This window comes from Plectropomus leopardus, chromosome 17 (assembly GCF_008729295.1).
Source record: "Plectropomus leopardus isolate mb chromosome 17, YSFRI_Pleo_2.0, whole genome shotgun sequence".
NCBI classification, from domain to species: Eukaryota; Metazoa; Chordata; class Actinopteri; order Perciformes; family Serranidae; genus Plectropomus; species Plectropomus leopardus.
The window spans coordinates 28696971-28719192 of record NC_056479.1 but is presented as its reverse complement, the minus strand read 5'-3'; the positions used below and the strand labels follow the sequence as shown (position 1 = coordinate 28719192).

Genomic DNA, 22222 nt, shown 5'->3' with positions numbered 1-22222 from the left:
GAAACCGCTCCTCAGTTTGTAATCTGAGACGCTCGGCTGCCCGTCACTCGGCTTCACTGTAATGAACGACGCTTGACAGACAGACAGTTTGATTGCAGCGACTGCAGCCTGTGACTCATACAGACACAGATCTTTGATCTGCTTTAAGATTTATCTACTTCATCAGAGGGGGCGGAGAGCAGTAGATGTAAAAGCAGAGGTGAGAGCGCTGGAAACGACAGCTCCGACTGCGATCGGCTCCAGCATGTGACGACAGGTAACATAAATTAAGATCAAATAACTTCGTGCTCCACTTGGACGGTGATTTAACGTGTTTGAACACGGATAATGGCCGTGATGATTGCACAGTGACAAACCGTGCTATTACAGGGATAATTCTCCGGTCTGTCAGCTCTGGATGTTGGATCACATCGGACACTGCGTTGTGAAGTGTTGCACAGGCAGCGCTGAGGCCTCGGAGCTCAGAGGAGATAGAGGGACGGGAGTCAGGAAATATTTGTTCTGAGTCAAATCCCAGCAGTGAAAATGCATTCGAAAAGCATTCATCTCCATTTAAAACCTCACAGCCTTGTGATGCATGCTTTTCTGCTTCGTTAAAATAGACTCAGACAGTACACGTACTGTATAAGTTAGAGTTACTCTGTAAAGCACTGATACTCAACTTACAGCCAGCGGGCCAAATCTGGCCCCCGAAATGATGCCAAGTGGCCCCCGACCATTTACTGATTCCCAGTAAAACTAAAGTGATTCACACTAGCAGTTGTTTTTGTACTTTCAGTATACATGAGGTCCCAGAGAGCATAAACAGCATCAAAATAGAGCTTGTTTATCAAAAAAAGGGCCAGTGGAGGACCCCCTACACCCCTTCAAAGAGGTCTCAGCTAAGACCCTAATGTCCTAAAATCTGAGAGACATATTGAAATTCAAGAAATATCCTGCATACCTAGAAATGTCCTAAAATTCAAGAAACATCTTTGAACCTTAGAAATGTCCTGAAATTGTAGAAATATCCTATAGTCCTACAAATGTCCCAACATCCTAGAATTGTACTAAAATTTGAGAGATGTCCTAAAATTCAAGAAATGTCCTAAAATCCAAGAATAAAATCCTAGAAAGTTTCTGAAATCAATGAGATGTCCTAAAATCCTAGAAACTTCCTAAGATCCTAGAAGCATCCTAAATTCCTAAAAAAGGCCTAGAATCCAAGAAATGTCCCACAGGTATGTCCTGAAATCTTAGAAATGTCCTAAAATCCTAGAAATGTCCTCAAATTCTAGAAACGTGTGAGGCTGCTGCAACTGGCCCCCTATCATTTTTCAAAAGTGGCCCTCAAGCAAAACGAGTTGAGTCTCCCTGCTGTTAAGTTTGTGCTTCGCCAGCCCAGTCAATCGTATATATACATATATATATATATGAATATATAAATATATAATCAGAATATTCTCCCTCTGTACCCCCTCACTCCCTCTCCCTGGCTGGCTCAGTGTTTGAGAGGAACAAATTTCGCCTGCCAGGCTGCTGCTTCCTGTCTAGACACACCCAAGGTGTCACAGCTGAAACATTTGACAGAGAGGGTAGCAATTAAGAGATGCGCTCTGACAGATGTATTACCGGCAGTCGCGCACAGCTGCCAATTTTCAGAGGAATTGGCAGATGGAGGATGGGACTGACGGAGACGATATCAGCAGTTCAGTCTGCAGGGGACGACTTTTAAAGAAATGATTAATCAAACAAAGATCGGACTCCGGTGTCGGAGCTGAGGCCTCGGTAATCGGTCGGTGTGGTCAAAGGTTCGTGGACGGAGCGCAGACGGTGTCGAGGTTTTGCACGAGGAGCTGGATACAGAAGTGACGGAGGAAGTGATCAGAGATTGGCAGCTACGTGGGTGACAAGACAAGATTGTGACGCATTAAAGTCAAACTCAGAGGATGAATGCAAACCCAGAGGGAGTGGCCTCCACATTTTAAAGCCCAGTTTATTTTAGCACTTTTATATTTCATATCCTCCTGAGTCATGTCCTCACAGTGTTAATTAGCCACTTTTTGCCAAATCTTTTTGGCAAAAACTTTTTGTGCTCCAAGTTTGTTGATAAATTGAGAGGACGAGAATATAAGAATATAGCCGAAATACATGGGGTATGGACAGATGCATCCAATCCAAATTTATTGTTTTATGATATTACATGTCCGACAGTCCGCGGACATGTCCAATAGCCCGCTCCAGTGTAGACATGTCCAACAGCCAGCTCCAACATGGACATGTCCAACAGTCTGCTCCTTTGCAGACATGTCCAATAGCCCACTCCAGCGCATGGACATGTGCGACAGTCCACTCCAGCATGGACATGTCCAATGGCCCGCTCCAGCACGGACATGTCCAACAGCCAGCTCCAGCGCGGAAATGTGTGACAGCCAGCTCTATTGTGGACATGTCCAACAGTCTGCTCCTTCACAGACATGTCCAATAGCCCGCTCCAGCGCATGGACATGTGCAACAGCCCGCTGCAGCGCGTGGACATATCCTACAGTCTGCTCCAGTGCGGACATGTCCAATAGCCCGCTTTTAAAAACTGTCTTGCTCCTGCAAGGTTTTCCAACAAAACAACTCTCATTGCGTGCGAAAATACGCACAGAGGTGGCTATTAACAGCGTCCATACCACTGATTCATCACATGTACCTTTGTAAACCCAAATCTGGACCAAAACTTCGTCCCATCCGGACCCGTGGCCAAGTTGTAATAAAATGTAAGAATGACAACAATATCTTTAAGGAGTATTGCTCTGCAATCAATCTGCCGTTCATCTCACGCTTTTGGACTCTGTCTCACGCTTTGATGACACTGAGGAAAATCTGTTGAACAACCAGTAAAAATAAATAAATTTGTGCACCCCTTGATAAAAAAGTAATGGATTTCAAAGGTCAAAGTGCAATGCCCCCAAAAAAGTCAGTGCAAAAAGCTGAGCGATTGACCGCAGCGTCAATATCTTTTTTTAAAATGACAAAGACCACAATAAATCTTCTGTGCCAACTTCCTGTTTTCTTCAACCAGACCGAAACTTGGAAATGGCACATTGATGAGTTGGCTGAATGAGTCCCAGTGGGCCACAGCTGACAGATGCACACATGATGTAAAAACTGCCTCTTTGTCTCCTGGATGACTGATTGATGGGAGTCATGAGGACATCCAGCTGCATCAGAAATGTTGATTATACAGTGGAGTGACAAGAAGTTATTTCTGCAAATCACCAGAAACCACTTTAATAAAGACAAAAATCTGATTGAAAATAAACCAGACAGATTCACGGGGTGTTACAGTGCTGAAAACTGCTTACGGCTGAAAGCCCCAATTACTATATTTCAGCCGGCTCAAATAGGTGAGCGCTCTAAATAAGCACTTGTACTAAAGGGATTTAGTTATAGTGTAGGGTACCGGGGGCAGTTTTTCAACCCACCTTTTATTATTACTACTCCTGCCTGCTTGGTAATTACTGCAGAGGCTGTGCAGATTTACTGAGCTTCCAGCCAGGCGTCCATGTCTCGGAGGACGTCCGTGTAAAAGACATAATGACATCTCCATTACATCAGCTGTATCTAGCAATTACATTATAATCTGATCAATGAAGCCTGAAACACCACATAAGCATGATGTGATGTGTGGACGTAATTACGCAATTATATTTCAGACACTTATACAGAGCAATACTGTGTGTGTGTGTGTGTGTGTGTGTGTGTGTGTGTGTGAGAGACAAAACACAGAGCTGATGTTAGACAGATGTGTGTGCAGTGGCTGTTGAAGCTGTGACCTTTCTCTTGTAGTGCATTCTGACATTTAGACCACCTGACAACAGTGGAGCCGTTGTACAGTAAACAAAAGTCACAAGATATTTAACCCTTAGGGTCTGTTTGGCACATTTTACTTATTTTTATTGTTCATTATTTGATCATATGGCACACATTTTTGGCAAGATTGTGTGTTTTTGTTTAATGTTGGAATTTCCAGCTCAGCTCCCACAGTAAGTCTAAAATACACTGTGGAAACTAAATAGTTACATTCAGACTGTTCAGTGCACAAAAATGTGTCATTGAGACCCATTCAAATGGCGATTTTTGATCACACAGCCATTAAAGCATAGAAACATGACTTGTATCGTTTCTGGGTGTCAGTCTGGGCTTTTGCGTTGGAATTTGTCATTTTTACTTTTTTTTTCTTTTTGACCATATTTGTCATATTGAGAAAATACATGCTATTTCCACGAGGTACACTGTCATAATCAATTTTGCTGACATATCCTAAGCTGTGATCATCAAAATAATCTACTTTGCATGTAGTATATTGAAAGTAATTCATTTTTTGTGTTAAAAACAAAGTGGACTAAAATTCTGAAAATTGATGACATTTTGATATCTATGATAAGAATTGATGTTGGATAAAAAATAAACTCAATGAGAGTAGAAAATAAGTGTTTATAGCCTGATTTTGAAAAGTGCATTTTGTGTGCAGAGTGGTGTAAGTGTGAGTATTTGACACTGCAAAATAAAAAAGTATAAAAATCAATGTTGCTGCTAAACATCGACATCCCAGGCTGCGACAATCAATAATAAAAATCATCATCTACTTAGCATGTAGTATATTGAAAATAATTCTTTTTTTGTGTGTTTTTTATTCCCATCTAAAAACATACAAAACGGGCATTTAAAAAGTAATATTAAAGCGAACGTTTAATAATCAATATGATAGTTGCCTTTATCCCATTCTGCATCTTGCATATGACAGTGACAGTATTCTCCACTGAACAGTCTCACTGGTCACCTGGACATAAGAGGCCTTCTGATTTGTTGTGGATGTATTTGTGTTTTTCATTTGTGACAGGTGTGTGTGTGTGTGTGTGTGTGTGTGTGTGTGTGTGTGTGTTAACGTTCGACTCACTTGTACTGAGCCTGGAAATGTTCCTGGACGAAGCTGTGCTGGACTCTGGGCTGCTGGCTCTGAGTCGGGTCAGGAGACGTCACCTCCTCGGCTCCGGCGGGGCCCTGCAGCACAGAGGAGGCCACTCATAAACACGACGCTGTCACACTCTCACACTCCCCAGAGATCCATCACGGGCGGCCGTCGCCTAGAGGAGACTCGTACTGTACACAGTGACAGCGCAACAATAAATCTGGACATCTCGCCGAGCCTCCCGCAGAATGCAGCTTTTGCACATTCTTGCTTTTGCTTGGCAATAAAGTGATAAATTAAAGTAGCGTAAAGCTCTGACCTAAACACAACCCCCCCGGGGAGGCCCCTCGTCTTTACGCTTTCATCTGCTCACTTACAGCAGAGAGGAGGCTGGCCTTGGATGGAGATAAAAGACGAAGAGGAAAATATAAAAACTAACATCAGTGAAAGGAGAGGTCACAAAGTAAATGTGTGGGATGGAACGAGGGGGGGGGGCGTCTGACAAACACCGCTGTGCATTAACGACAAAAAACTCACTGAATAAACTTCTGCAGCACCTTAACGGCACATTTAATACTTCCTTGTTTCACAACTTCCATGATACTGTTTTACAAGTAATTATATTTGTTACACTTAGTAATTATGATGCACAAATGTTTTGAGCTTTCTAACTGGATATATTTCATAGATTCAGGAGGAAATTTAATATGTAAATGGACTGAAAATGTATATTGTTGTTAAAAAGCTACGCAATAGACTCATTAAAGGAATAATTTGACTTTTTGGGAAATAGCCCACACAGACACAGGTGTTTTTCCCTTCCTCATAAAAAAAAATCCCATCCACACAATCACTGTTATAAAAAAACAACCCACAAACGAAGAGCTGTCAGGAGCACGCAATAACCATTATAGACGAGGAAGAAGAAGAGCAAGGGGAACAAGAGGAAGAAGAAGAAGACAAAGACGAAGAAAACTAGGAAGAAGAAGAGGTAGACAATGATGAAGACAATGACAACAATGAAGAGGAAGAAGACAAGACGAAGACAAAGAAGCAGGGAGGAAGATAAAAAAGACAAAGCTAAAAACAACAAAGAAGATGAAGGAGATGACAAAGAAGATGATGAAAAAGACGGAGAAGACAAAGAGGACAAAGATGAAGAAGACAAAGACAAAAAAGACAAAGAAGAAGACGAAGAAGACAAAGAGGATGAAGACAAGATGAAGAAGAAGGCTGAATCCAATTGTCCCCCCTCCACATTTGTGGACGGAGCCCTTGCAGACGTCAGTCACACGTCCTGACGTCTTCTCTGCCGTAAAGTCTGCGAGGACAAAGAGCAGCTGACTGACAGACCTCGAGTCTGTTTCGCTCGTTTGTTCGCGGCTTCAAACTCAACAGCAGGAAGTGACGTCAGTATCAATTTCCTCATTTAACTCTGCAAGAAAGTGAAGACGCATATTCTGCAGAGTCAAAGTACTTCATTGAGTGGTGAAAAGGTTGTGCGGAGGACATAAATCTAAAAGTTATAACGGGCAGTGAGATATTATCAGCCTGGATATCTGCTCTGTGTTAACTCCATCTCACACCTCAGCAGGAAAAACGTCCTAAAAACGTTCCTCGAGCCACCAAGAGCTTCAGCTTAAAAGGCCATCGTGTGGCATTCAAGCACCTCGTTAGCGTTTCTCTGCTCGCACGCCATCAGCCCCACAATGCCCGGTGTAAAAGTCAGCTACTTGAGAATGCATTAAGTCATCATATCGTTTCAGCTGTGCTTTTACACCGCGCTGGCACCGCCAAACGGAAACGCACTCCCCGATCCCTCTGTGTTGACACACGCGCTCGCTCGCTCTCTGTTTACTCTTCCTCTGGTTTCCAGCTCCCGGTCCCAAACTGTTCCCAGGCTGGCAGCTCGACCGTGACCTCCGCTCACAAAACGGAGCTGAAAGGAGGTTTAGAATTTCTAAAGGGGAGAGGGGAAGCGGAGGGCGTGTGCGGGTGTCTGAGGAATCAGTGTGAGACGGGGACAGACAGAGAGACAGGAGGGTCCTTTACAGTTCAGCACCGTTTCAAATCCAGAGTCCATTCTTCTGAGAGCATTTCAGCTTTGCAAAGAAGGAGCGCGAGACTGAAACCCGACCTTCCTGCTGCACCGTGCTTCGACAGGCACGCACAATGACGAACCTCCGCCCCCTCCCTCGCCCTCTCCTCCGTGCATGAGTGTCAGGGCTTCTCTGTCGCTGTCATTTTCTCCAACAAAACGCCGGGACTGCTTCACCGGAGCTGATCCTTTTGTTACAGGTTCAGGTGAAACATGCAATGCGGTGGGTTAGAAATGACGTGGGAGGGGTCAAGAGTGCAAACCAACTAACCAACCAACCGACTTTTAAACATGAAAATAACTCTGGGACCATTTATGACAGAGACGAGCTTTAAATTGTGCCTGAACACTGAGATTTTGGGGGTTTTGGGGCAATTATGGTGCATGACTAACTGTTGGCCATCTCAAGTTGAAATCTTCACTCACGCAGACTTCATTATGTGAAAAAAGAGACTATTTCCTGCTGACTTACACAGAGAAACACACATCTGCATGTAAGTGTGTGAAATTTCAGAATACAAGATCACAGAGCAGCTTTTCCCACATGTGAACATGACTTGAATTTTTTTTTAACTTTTCAAAACAGGTAGAATTTAATAACGTACAGTTGTGTGCAGCATATTGCTTCACTCTCTCGTAATACTTTTAAATATTACTTCTGTTACGTGAGTGTGACCTCCGTACCTGGGAGCAGGAAGTGAGAGTCCGTGACAAAGTGTTGGTTTTTTATGACCCAGGGTTGAGAACAGGCTGAATAAGACCACGTTCAAGAACAGCCCAACTGAAAACGGAAAAGTCTTTCCTTTGCGTTTTTTAAAAAAAGTTTAACGTTTCATGCAAGAACCTTTGCCGTGTAAACGGCCCCGAAATGTCTGTAACTCACTGAGGAAACGGTGTATTAGCACCAAACTCACATGGAGCTCCATAACACCCAAATGCAACTGTTCACATAACCCAGCATAGAGGTGCAGTAGTAGTATGTGAAAAAACATGTACAAAAAAAAGACAATCATATAGTAGTAGACAGACATAAAAAATACATCACATTTAAACATTCCTTTTTAAATATATCTATAATTTTTAGACTGTTGAGTTGTTGGCACCTTGAAACCTATGTAAATATTTTTGCACCTGGTTTTTTAATTCAATATTTTTTATATTTGCAATTATTTTTTTACTATTATATTGTTCTTTTGCAGCTTATCCTCATAGCTGCTGTAACACTGCAAATTTCCCCACTTTGGGACTAATAAAGGATTATCTTATCTCAAGAAGACATGAAAAATGTAAACAACACATCACGATCTGATACACATATCTGAAAAGGAGTGGGAAGAAGTACTGACTTATTTAAGCTCAGAGTTATTAAAACAGAGCACAAGTTTTTTTTTTTACTAGGCGTACTTTTGAAATGTCAAATATGGTATGCTCACACAAAGGTTGTGCATGATGACGACTTTACACTGCACCAGAAAGAAAATGAAGGTCTCCCTGAATCATTTAATGTATAACACTCGATACTGACTGAAAGAATAAAGTAAGAAAAGGCAAAAGTATAAAAGTGAGTCCAGGCGTTTGTTGTCTGTGTTGGCTTTAGAGGGTTTTAGTGCTCTGACATCAGGCTCTGCATTTCACTGCCTTTTTTCCTCCACATACTTGGTAATGGATTCCATTGCTATCTTTATGTCGAGATAACGCGGCAGCATTGAGGCCACAGAGTGCAGACACAGTCGGTCTTATCGCTTCTCAGAAACCCATGCCCGGCTCTGCCGAGGTGTCGGCTGCGTGTTGACAGAAGCTGTTGAGGATGTGGACATTAAAGCCCGGTGAGAAAGTGGGGCAGGTTACACACACGCAGACATCTGATAAGAAGTCCGCCATCTAAACGACCACGGTCTGATAGCGAATCCCACGGAGCGAGTAACTGCTGCTGCTGGTCAACAGAAATTGTTTCACCGGTTGTCGAGTGACCCCGGCAGAACAGGGGTCCGTCTCGAGAGGTGCCGCGCGCCCGTTTGAAATTGAGATGCTATCTTTGAAATTGGTTGTCAGAAAAATATGCCAACTTCAAACTGATAAAAAATGCAACTAAACAGGCAGGCAACAGATCTGAGGGGCTATTTTTAGAGTCGGGTCTGACCGGCAGACGGCTACCACGAGGGAGAAGAAAATGGGAAAAGCATAGGGTGTGAAATTTCATTTACACACTCGTATTCTTCTTCTGTACATACTGTACAATACCGACGGTGCACACATGCTGAAACACACACTTTTCAGCTTTGCTGTGTCAGTTTGCAGCCGTCACGCACAGATTTTCTGCAGCACTGATGCAGCTGACCTCCACTCCTCGTGCATCCTCGTTTTTTGTTCTGCATTAACTTTGATGCACTCCTACCACTTTCTATAGCATTAATATTACTACATTATTGCTTAAATATTTCTTGTGCAGTAATAACGGTGAAATTTAAAAGGTAAGCTTCCAAATAAAATATATTTGCTGGCACACTAACTCAGCTCGTCTCCCCTCATTATCACAGACTTTGAGCCACTTTGAGATAAGTGAAAGAGAAATATTTTAGGAGTAAATCAGCCTGTGCTGCTTCCTGCTGCAGCAGACATGGTGGCATCTGATTGGTGCAACTGTAGATTGGGTTGTTGTTTTTGGCACAGACATTTTGGAGCAATTCACCAAACACTTTGGGAGGTGAAAGGGCCTTTTCTGTTTGTGTCACATTTACTTCCCTTTAGGGAAGTTAGTTCGGATCAAATTGCTTCGTCAGAACTAAGTGTTGTATAAATAACAACTGAAAGACGCCTCTTCAGACTCTTGTTTAGTTCTCAGTGGGTTTCCTTTAAAAAACACTCCTGTCAGCTGGTATTCTTTATTGTTTAAACGTCTCTTTTGACGCAGCGGTCTGATTCTCAGCAGCCAGCTGCACAACAATGTGCTCATCACGTCCAGCTCTCTCTACACGCCGACCTTCTTCTGTAAATCAGCTTAAGGATCCCAGTGTGTGAACTCTGGCCTCCTGCTGACGGTGCTGAGCCAGCAGCCAGGCTGCGGCCCACCACTCAGTTGTGCATACTGTATCTTTGTCATTTATCTAAATCCCAGAAATCAATTATAGAGCGCTAAGGTGCCAGGGTGAGGGATTTGAGTTTTAATTTTCTCCTTGCTCCTCGGGCACTGGCACACACCCCTCTGCTGGCATCCAGGCGCACGGATTAAGCAGAGGTAGACGATTCTCTGGCTTTACATATCCGATATTAGCAGATGCACATTTTAGTGTTTATATTTTACTTTTTCTGGTAGGAGGTGCTGCAGTTTGACCACCAAATGATGCTTTTAGGATATTTTCTTTGCTCAGCTATTAACTTCAGTCCGAAGTTGTTCCATAAATTAAGATGTTTTTGAAACCTCATGATAGAAAAGCTGATGTTAAATAAAAGTTTATTAGGTTGATGTTTTTAATGTAGACTGTTACACCTCCCTTTCTGCCTTTAGAGTTCAACATATTGTCTTTTTTAGGAGTCGGCAGTCATCGGAGACCAATAGCTTCTGTTAAAGTCTGATTCTGTCTCTTTTTCCCGTACCGGTATGAGTGTAACAATACAAAGTGTATTTTGGACTTATTGATGCCATATGCATGAACTTAGCCAATACTATCAAAAAACGAAGAATGGAAAGTGCATAAACTGCGTCAAACGTCCCTAAAGGTAAACAAACAAAGCTGGCTTTTTATCAAAATATGAGGATATCAAACATTAATATGAACTTAAATACAATGTCCACTAATTAAGAGTGATAAAAAGCCATAAAATCACTCCTCGAGGTTTTTGAATTTCCCCACAGTGAGATCGATGTTATAAAAGAAGAGATTTGGCAGCCGTGGAAACAGCTCTGCGTTTACTCATTACCCATCTCGGGATGCAAACACAGACGAGCGGCTCACCACCAAGTCTCTGCTAAACCCAACACTGTTGACTCCCGGTCATCTGTAGTTGGGCATGAAAGCCTGAAATCACACAGATTAACGGCGCACTCTGTCCCATCGGGGACGCTTTCAATTATTCACCCCAAAAAATGTTGCTGCGAGCGATTCATCTCTGTGAGTAGACTCACTGTAAGGGCACTCTCACTTCACTGTGGTAAAAATCCAGGAAATCCCCCCCCCCCCCCCGCCTTCATCCTCACAGACCACCTGTCTCATCCTGATGGGTTTTTCAGGGATGGAGGGGAGGAGGGTGGATCGTAAAGGGGGGACGAGTGTTCCCAGTAATGGCCCCGATGTGAATAATTTAAAGAAGCCGTGGAAACACACTGGGATGGACATGTGCTGCTGCTGAAGAAAGCACTATAGCCGAGTGATTGAGAACGAGACCCAACAGCACCTGAATCCCCGCGGTGATCGTAACACACAGAGATGTGGGGCAGGTGTGTGCGTGTGTGCGTGTGTGTCGATACAGATGGATGGAGATAGAGCGAGAGTGTGTTATTGAGTAACTGAAAGTCAAAGTAGTCCACGCAGCTGACACACAGAGCGTTGATAAATAATGGACAGTCTCCTTCAACGCTGCCTCCTGTTGCGTGCACACCTCTCTATAAATAGTCCCGATGATAGTGACGATGGAAGCTTTTCTCTCTGACCCTGCGGCCCATTATTCCCCGTGGCCGATCACTCCGGGTGGGGGTGCATCTGTGTGGACATGGACTCAAACTGACCTCTGTAGCCGAATGGCGGCTGCGTGCACAGAAGATGTACAGTATGCCGAGTTCAGTCTGCTCTATTTTTGACTGGCAGGACAGGGCGAAGGTCACACTGCACACCTGTCAGTGCTACCAGCTACAACTCACAGGAGTTATGTGATAAATAAGAGCTGTGAGAACATATATGTATCGATTTTAAGGGTTGGCCGATATTGGTTTTTGAGGGCCAAAAGCGATACTGATTATTTGTACTTAATGACACCGAACGGATATGCACTTTCAATAAAAATAAAAATCTTTCTTGTCAAAATTTTGAATTTTTAGTATAACAAACTCTAACATAAAACTTTGTTTAAATGCCATGAGTAAATGGTTAATCACAAAAAAAACGTTTTGCTCATAGACTCCATTAGCAAAGTTTTACTTCGCTGAACATGGGCGCTACTGTTGTCTCCGTCAGTCACTATTTAAGGTAAAGTGGTGAAAATATTCTAAATATAGTGTTCACTCAGAGCAAGTTAATATGGCTTTAAAACAATATTGCCATATTTTATAGTTCAAATATTACTTATATTTCCAAGTGGCTCTGGTACTCCGTGGTTGCAAAATGTGACTAAATATTCACTGTCTGGAGCTCTGCAAAAGCCCTGCTCTGTGTGTGTGTCTGTTAGAGGCAGAGAGCCATAAGAGAGAGCAAGGGAACCAAAACACTGGTAGCTTGTAAAAACAACGTAACAATTTATACTCAACGTAATATAGTCATTTTATATTTCTCACATGGAAAAAGCCGCAATACCTCAAGTACATTCGATATGTAGCCCACCTGTAACATAGCTTAGATGTTCAGTTCAACTTTTATCCAGTTTCTCATAAATTCAAAGACTTTTGAATTTCTGACAGAGTTAATCTTTTATCACTTGGGGAAGAGGGTGATATCAGCTAATTGGCGATCATCTTTTTTCCTTTTCTGCTCAAATTATCGTTATTATATCTATCAGCCTTTCCAAATTCACTGTCGACCAATCAAAAGTTTCCACACATATTTCCAATCCAAAAAATATTTTATTTGGTATTGCACTGCTGTCCATAACAATCATCTGTGAGCAGCAGCGTCTGCTCTAATGAAAAGTCTTTAAAGAAAACCCCAAATCCCTCGTGGCTCCGAGGATGCTGCTCTGACCTCCCCGTGCCAAAGTACAAACAACACAATTAATGTCTCCCAAAGTGATCAATAGAGTGTCACAAAGTCAAGTTTGTTTACAGAGCAAAGGTGAGCTGCCAAGCTTTGGATTCACTTTAAGATCGCCCTTGACATGTTTTGCCTCAGTGAAAGTTTTTAGCCATGATGGCGATGTCAGTCTGTTGTTCCACCACCAAAAAATCTCATTGACTGTCGATGCCATGACATTTTGTACAGATATTCACAGTTGCCCAAAGATGAATCCTTCAGACTTTGCTGATCCTCTGTGTTTCCCTCCAGTCACCATGAGGCCTTGTTTAGTCCCTTTGATCTGGCAGACTGTATCAGTTGCAGATAGAGCCTGACCGATATGGGATTTTTGAGACCGATACCGATTTTATAGATTTTATAAAATTCACCGATTACCGATCTGGTGAATTTTTGAGCTGGAATAAAAAATAGATAATTCCTATGTGGATTGTGCACTGAATTTGCACCCATACACTACGCAAAAGTACTCAGAAGGCTGCTTTCTTAAACTTTTATTTAACAATTTCCTTATGGTCTTTGCTGATCCTTTAAATAAAGAATAAATACAATAAAATAAATAGCTGAATAAACATCAGTACTTATCAGTATCAGTATCAGTCAACTGCTGACATTTCTAAACAACCCAAGCATTGTTTTTTGCATTATATTTTCTTATCGGTGCATGTTGGAAAAAATATACGCCAAAATACTCCGATAAGTCTGCGAAAGGCTCATATCGGCCGATAATATCTGTTGACCAATAAATCAGTCGGGCTGTACTCGCAGAAAAACACACAACAGAAACCATAAACCCAGAGTGACCAAAGTATTGACAACGTGGTCAATAACAGTCTGTGGACAGACGCCTCCTCCATCCCTGCGTTTGTTTGGTGCAACGGAGAAGTTTTGCACCACAACTTGACAGTGATAAGGGGAAATGATGGCTCTCCAGCGTAACTATGTAGCTACTGACGCCTTTGTTGTTACTAAATCTGATCTGCCTGCAGTCTGAATGTAGCCAAATACACCTGAGGTGAAGAGTCAAACCACAAACATCACAAAAGACAATCTGCTCGACCACCTAACAAATCATGGCAATAATTTTTTCATTTGTTCTCAGAGTTGACAGACGTTTACATCTGCTCGGCATCTTTGCATGTAATACACTCAGTAGCTGAAAAAATGTGAGCCAAAACTATTTAAAAAAGGGAACTACTTTTTTAAGAGTTGATGAATTCAATCCAGGCAAAACATGGAATGGAAATATTCTCTGTGATTTCAAAAGATTTGTATACTGGTTGCTTTTGTTAGAGCGACCACAAAAGCAGACCATTGAATCTCCCTCTCTGAAGGCGAGAGATGGAAAGAGAAAGCTTCTGATGAGGCAGCGTGTCTGCTGGCTCTGCTCGCCTGAGAGCAAGAAGCTACTGAGAGGAGGCCTAAAAATGAATTTTTAAGGAAAGCGACAGACGAGGAAAAAACAACAGCGAGTGATCAGACGGTCATGGTGACAAGAACAAAGACAAGAGGAAACAAAGGTTGATATGGTTTAGTATGGTAAAGCATGGTTGCTATGACGACGGCATGTAGATGCAGCAGCCAGTAGCTCCTCAAATCCTTGCTACTTTTTTGCTATATTTTTCTATTTTTTTGGACACTGTGACCCCTTCTTCTGAAGCACGACATTTCAACGATAGAGAATCACTTATCAATGTCAGAAAAAGATGTGTGGGTTTTGGACTGAACGCAGCAGACCACGAGAGGATCCCCACCGCTGGCATGTGCCGAGTGGCGGGTGAGGCAAGGCCGAGAGAGCCGGACGAGGAGAGGGAGGAGAGCCGGCATCAGGGCGAGGCTGACCCGACTTGGACTGAGAGCTTCTCCTCTACCAAGCCTTCTCCTGGCTAATGTCCGCTCATAGCAGAGTTGAGTGCATGATGCGATTGGGGCTCGCTAAGTAACGGGAGATCAGAGACTGCTCTGTACACATCTTCACAGAGACATGGTTAACCCCTAACATCCCGGATCAAGCTGTTACACTGGATAGACTGACCTTGAGGGAGCCATTTGGACACAAGACGGATGCAAATTCAAAAAATGCACTGCAGGAACTGAATGATGCCACCAGCAGAAATATGCCCAAACAGCTGGATGGAATATTTACAGTAGCTGCTGATTTTAAACAACTCAACCTTCAACTCCAAAGATGAAGCAGGATCAAAGACAACAGTAATTTAATTTTTTAAACTTGGTTTAAAAAATGACCAATGAATCTACCTTCTACCTTCTAAGAAGAAGCAAAGACAAGGAGCTGGTCAGAGGGGAGGCTCTGTTGTTGTGGCCTAAAATGACGACACGCTTTCTGATTGATGGTGTGATGCAGCGTAACATTGATAAAGCCTGTGAAAGCTGCAAATATTTCTTTGTTTCAGACGGGCTGTGAATGAGTCAGATTTTAGAAGCAGGACATGAGCCGAGTGATGACTAAACATGGCGTCCACTTGACCAGAAACCCTTCGCTAACCACCCAAATAATCTGACCTCAGACTGAATCATAAACAGAGGACTCTGACTGAGAGTTTGACTGAGGAAATTGGGAGCTGGTTTCTTGTTCTTTTCATGTTTTTTCATATTTCCCTTTTTCTGAACACATGAGCCTATCCTTAATATTATTATTTTATGGTGGTATATTTTTAGTTGTTGTCATTACGTTTCATTGTTTTAGTTTTCCCCATTTTATGCACTTTCATATACTTTGCACTTTTACCTGTTTTAAATGCAAAAATGTGTTCTTTTATTGGCATTCTACCTGTTTCATATGACATAATTTCCTTTATTAGCATTTTATTTACTTATACATATGGTAATTTCTTTTACTCTTAGTTTTAAACGCATTACATGAGCTTAATTCTCTTATCAACATTTTACTTTAACTGTATTTTTGTACTTGCACCCCCATCTGTTCGTGTCACAGTGCTGTTTGATATTTGTGCTCTAACTTTCTTAATGTTCTTAATTTCAGTTAAGTCAAAGTGGAGCACGGGATGGGCGACGTTCCATGATCGCGGTTGTTTTTTATCAAGACATTACTGCATTTCGAGCTGGGATGGTGCCACAAAAGCAATCTTTTAACCAAGACATCACCATGTCTTCAAGTAAGGATAGTGCCATGAAAAGCAGCTGATTTTTACAGACATCACTTTGTTTTATGGAGGAATAGTGCTACTAAAAGTTGTTTTTTTAACTGAGATACTGCTGTGTTTACTGCTGGGAAAGGGCCTCGAAAAAATGTGTTTTTTAACCGAGACATCACTGCATTTCCTGCTGGGAAAGTGCCATGAAAAGCTGTTATTTATCACTGAGACACTGCAGCGTCTCCAACAGGAATAGTGCCACCAGAAGTGGTTGTTTTTATTTGAGATGTCACTGCCTTTCCTGCAGGGATAGTGCCAGCATTACCGGGTCATTTAAGCCAAAATATGATCTGTTCTAACCATAAACAAGTGTTTTTTTTGGTGCATAAACCTAACACATTGTTAAAATGTTGAAAAAAAAAACATAAAGTAGAACATACTGGGTTATCAGCCTCTGTACTGCACTCCTGTATAAGACAGACTTTTCCAACTGCGCTGTTTTAAAATCTAAGTTCAAACCTGGCAGAAACGTCACCGGAGACTCGAGCACCGACGGCACATTTAACTGGTGAATACGACTTTGTGAGACGTCTCTTAAGAAGATTTATCCCACCTTTAAGAGAGCGGCAGGAGAAGCTGAGGGGGAAATTAATTCTAATGAAGGCGGGTCGGCCTCCTGAGCTGATGAGCTTTATTATTACCCTCGTGCTCCTGCGGCTGAGGACCGCAGCGACACGGAGGAGGATAAAAACACTACACACATCAATCAACAGAGACACACAGGAGCCTCTGGTACCTGCCATAGACTTTTAATGGCCATCACAGACAGCAATAAATATACAGTGATAGCGTTAATAAGGATTAAAGACAGAATATTGGAGAAAAACAAACTTTGTTTTAGTGTTTAATTAAGGTTCTCTCTCCAAACTGGCTTTTGTTGGTGAGGCTAGATTGATCATTATTGCTTTTTAAAAAATCCATTCATCTTCACAGGCAGATTCAATTTCACTCAAGATAACACATTAAAAGTGGACGTGGCGTGACAGGCACGCCTCCCTGCTTAAATCATTTCTATCAACAACTGTTTAAATCATCGCAGTCAGCCTGGTTTCAGGCAATCGAATCGACACACTCTGGAAAGCCTCCACTCAGCAAATCTGAATCACTTAAATTGTCGGGGTCGGTGCCGTCTGCCAATCAGACGCAGCGGGGTTGGGAATAATTTGTGTGTGAAGGGAATTTCTTTATATTAAAAAACGAATCAGTGTGTTGATTTAACTATATTTCTCTGCAAAACAAGATGAAGAGCTTCATTCTTCTCCTCAGGCAGAGCACGTCTGCAGACTAATCTACGAGAGTTCAAACTCTTAAAAAGCTCAGTGTGCCGCTGATTTAAACTTTTAACTGGCGAATATTTAACTCATTAAGTAATTAGACTCGTGTAGCCTCTCTGAAAGTCAACATCCCACAAAGGCAAATGGTAACTTTGTTTCCTTTTATTTCAGAGCTCTCTGCAACTTAATGAGAAAATGTTTTCTGCGCCGGGCTCCCTGCAGAGCAGGAGTGCAGTTTATAGAGATGTCCTTTGACTGCTGCAGACAACACGATGCATCACCGCTGCTTTAAAGAACACTGAGATATAGCTGCAGCTTAATTGTGTCTGTGCCACAGTGAGCAAGCCCGAGCCAACGAAATCAGCTCACTGTTTTACACAGAGCCTCGAATCCAGCCTCCATGTCTGACAGAGAGAGATGATTATGGGTGTAAGGATACGAAGCGTGATACATGATTGGCGATACAATACAAGAACGATATAGGGTCATTTAGGGCAATACAATATGATACGATGCAATGACGACAAATCGAGATAGTGACTTTTTTTATGCCTGTTTCTATGCAGTGGAAAAGCGTGACACACTGAACTACACAAACATTCAGTGCAAGGCCTCTCTTTAATAAGGGCTGGGCAGAGGGCTTCAAAATAATATTACGATATTTTAAGGCTTTTTTCACATGATATTTATCTCAATATTTTTAGATGCCCTTTAAACTAATGTTAACTACTAAAATTAAAAAAAAATTGAATGAACAGCAGTTACAATGAAGATAAATAAAGTAGCTACTTTCATATAATAATGCTGAATAAAGTACTTTTAAATGAAATTTAAGTATCGTTATGTTTGTTGATATAAATGTCGATAAAACACAATTGCAATATGACTGCTTTTCCACTGAGTGATGCGACGTCTTCTCTGATGATAACATCCCAGTAACCATGGTGATGGATGGTAAAAACGTTAGCAGCTTTATTTCTATTGCAGCCACCGCGCTAGCCGTCATTATTTCCAATCCAAGGCCACGTCGGAGCCATAATGGAAAGGCGAGCCCCTTATGCGTGGAAGCTTTCACGTATGAGGGATTTCTGGGAGCTGATAGTCCACAATTTTAAAGAGGAACTGTGGGTTCAAAACTTCCGAATGATTCGCTCAACTTTCTCAGAGTTATGTGATGCAATAACAGCTCCTGTAGCTCCTGCTGCATCATGGGAGCCAGTTCCTACTGACAAGCACATAGACAGAGCATCATGTGACCAAGAAAAGACTAAAAAGTGTTTCCATTGCAGTTTTGCGAAGTATGGCTTTTTCAAATCGCCTGATATACCACTTCATGCGTGTAAAAACTGCTTTGCGATAAATGGGAGTTTTTTTCAGGTTGACGTGTTTCCATAAGACTTATTTTATATTCACAATTTCAATTTGCACAATGTGAGGGTTAATGGAAACAGTGTCTATTGTTGCTGAAACAATGTGCATCACATGGTAACAATAAGCGAGACTCCAGGTGTGCCGCATTGAGCAGCTCTGCTCACATGAGAAGTGCAGCTGCTCTAACACAAGAACCAAAAAACAAAAATACAACAGGTCCTGCGATGCAAACGCAGGCATTTCGGCCTGGGTGTAAGAACGGGATTGGGCCTAAATTTCTCCAAATCTACACACAAACAACTCTCATCCAAGCATCTGTTGAGGGCTCAAGGCTCTTAGCCAATCAACACTGATCTGGGTCGGAGGTGAGCGAGAGCCTCAAACACAGAGTGGTCATATTCGAACCCTCTCCTCCAAGCTGCTTTTCCAGCTGGGTGGCTCTGAGCCACAGGAAGCCATTTCAGCTTTGGCAGGGCAGACAGAATCAAAGGCAGAGCAGAGAGGAAACACACACACACACACACACACAGAGCAGAAAACACACAAGAATCACAACAGAACTGTTCGCATCGAGAGGGGAGCGGCACTGACCACACGCATGCGACTGTGCTGCTCGGCTGCGGCTTTAGAGGTGCTTTTATGTGCAGACTGAGTGAAAAGAAACCACGTTTGAAACCTTGGTACAGTGTCTGGGTCACTGTCTGGGACGTGTGTCTAATTTCAGCACACAACCACCCACATAAATCAGATTTCCGCGCAGGGGACGAGAAGGAGAGCACAGCGGATAAACAAGGAGGGAGCAGCACACTGTGATTGTTGTGCTGCGGGAGGACGGAGCTTATCAGCCCCGATCAAGAATGCGCGGCAGTCTCGAGAGCGAGTTTACTCCACTGTCTGAGCAACCAGTCGTGACTCCTTTAATAAAGTAAAAATCCCAGCGAGTTATCTGACAGCTGCCTGAGGTAGTTAGGCATCCAGAGGCGAAATGCCAAACTAGCAGCTTCAACAGAACAAGCTAACAGCTGCTCGATCACTGCAGGCCGGAAATCTGCAACCCAGACAGCAGAGAGCACGCTAAGATGTTAATGCTGGGCACTTTAAAAAACACCAAAACAATAAGCTTTGTAAGCAACTTTCACTTTTTTTGGGTGTAATCCAATTAAAAGGTGGAGGCAAAATGTTCAGGGACTCCCTGAGCAAAACATCTGTTCAACCTGAGCAGCTGTTTTCAGGTTCTGGACAACGTAATATATGCTTACTGGATAATAGCTATTTAAAGCCCTTTTTGTTGCTACATGAAAATTTGGGTTAGATGATTAATCTTGTAGATCTGCCCAGGAGGTTCAGCCTCAGCAAATTTATGTCCTCAAATAAACCCTGAAAGCTTTATTCAGAGTCGCAGCACCCCGAATTTAAGTGCAACCCAATTGCCAGGATATATGTTTGCAATCTATATTTCTAAAAATCAAAGATATGGTACGATTTTTTATGTAGTGGATATAACTTTCTTTACAGATAAACAAAAATGTGGCTAACGTGTTGGCAGGTTTAGGCACAAAAAACACTTCGGTTAAGGTTAGGAAAGTATCAGGTTTTGGCTTAAAATACACGGTTTTGACGGCACAATGCTCACTGGAAATGCAGCTATATATCCGTAAATAAAAAAAAACAAAAAAACAGCCGCTCTGGTGGCAGGAAATCAAAAAACAGACACTTTCTGTGGAACTTTTTCAGAACCACATTTCAAAACAATATCCCGACAGGAAACTCAGCAACATCCCTTTAAATTTTGACCACTTTTTGTGGCACTATCAACGCAGGGAATGCAGAGATGTCTTGGTAAAAAACAACTGTTTTCATGGCTGGAAATGTAGTTAAATTTAGTTTAAAAAAAAACTGCCACTTTTTGTGACTATCAAAGCTCCAAATGCAGTGATGCCTTGGTAAAGTAAAAAAAAAATAAAAATAAGACAAAAAATGTGGCCCCCCCCCAAACAAACCCCACACTTTTTGTGCACTATTGTTGCTAAAAAAAAAGCAACTGTTTTTTGGTCTTGAAGAAATCTCAAAACATCCAAAAATCACTGTATTAAACTGAATATTGATTGTTACAAATAATAATAATAATACATTGGAGAAATTCTATGCAATTCACATCCCTACTCTCAACGTGCAGTATCTGTTTTCTTCAGTCAAGGTGCTGCAAGTAAAACTTTTTAAGTATATGCAGTCGATAACCGGAACATTAAAGCCCAGGCAAAAACTGTCACATGCATCTATCCTGATTATGATGAATTCAGTCTTTTGTTGATCTGTTGTCCATAAAGGCACTGTTTTGTAACAACGCCCTGCATGGCATGACCAGGCTCATTTTTAAATGTGAAACAGCCACATTTTACTGCGTGTACAGCAAGTTCACGAAGAATCAAAAAAGTAACTTCTCTCTCCTGCTGTCACTACTGCTTACTGTTCCTCCACCCGAATCCACGCTGCTGCAGAGAACTCAGTCTCACCTCGCCATCTCTGTACTGAGGCTGCACAACAAGTGTCTCTTTCTTCCTGCGACTTCACAAAGAGCCACATTCATATAGGAGAGAGAGAGAGAGAGAGAGAGGGAGAGGAAGAGAGAGAGAGAGAGAGAGGAAGGAGAGAGAGAGAGAGAGAGAGGAGAGAGAGAGAGATTCAAACTCACACTGTGTTTCCTAAGAGATAAACAATCAACAAACCAGGAGAGAATGTACGCCACATAAGTCAAAGCTACAGGGAGTCGACGGTAAATGTGGGCTGTGTGTAGTGTTTATCTGTATTTGTCTGTCTGTGTGTGTGTGTGTGTGTGTGTGTGTGTGTGTGTGTGTGCAGAATGGCGAGCTGTCACCCTCATTACAAATACAAAACACCTCAGCGCCGAACACTCTGACACTCGGTGGTTGCGTCTACATATCCAGCCCGAGGGGGCCGAGACGGAGAGGGGCAGTAAGGGGGGGGGGCGTCCCTCTTTCAAACTTTTTCTTTGGCTCTCCTGGGCTAAGTGGGAACTAACAGCACATGCTTAAGGACGATTAGCATCGGCCCACAGGCTCTTGAGTTGGCAGCAGAGGAGGACGGAGCTCGCGGACTCCTTGGCTGTGAGAGGAGACGTGCGAGGACTGGTAAACGGGGCTGACGCCTCCCATCAGCCCGACTGTGACCCCACATGACTCCACCGAGCCAGCCAGCACCACCAGAGTGAACCAACAAGCAAACCGTCAAAAACCAAAGATGATCCTTTAAAGTTTTAGAGCGTGATTTCGACCAGTGGTTCTCAAACAGGAGTCCTTGAGGGACTGTCACTCTTTAATTCACTAAACAAGTGAAGCTAATGTAAATAAGAGTTATTAAAGTAAGAATTTTGACCATAAGTTTCACTTTTTCCACGATATATTGTTTCA

At 42.4% G+C, this 22222-nt stretch overlaps 1 protein-coding gene across 1 annotated transcript in view; it reads right to left on the bottom strand.

Annotated features, from left to right (window-relative positions):
* usp43b (ubiquitin specific peptidase 43b) overlaps positions 1-22222 on the bottom strand; it is a 96222-nt gene that overhangs the window by 53613 nt on the left and 20387 nt on the right. Inside the window, 1 exon segment of the mRNA XM_042504290.1 lies at positions 4928-5031. Coding sequence (XP_042360224.1) covers positions 4928-5031 — 104 coding nt within the window.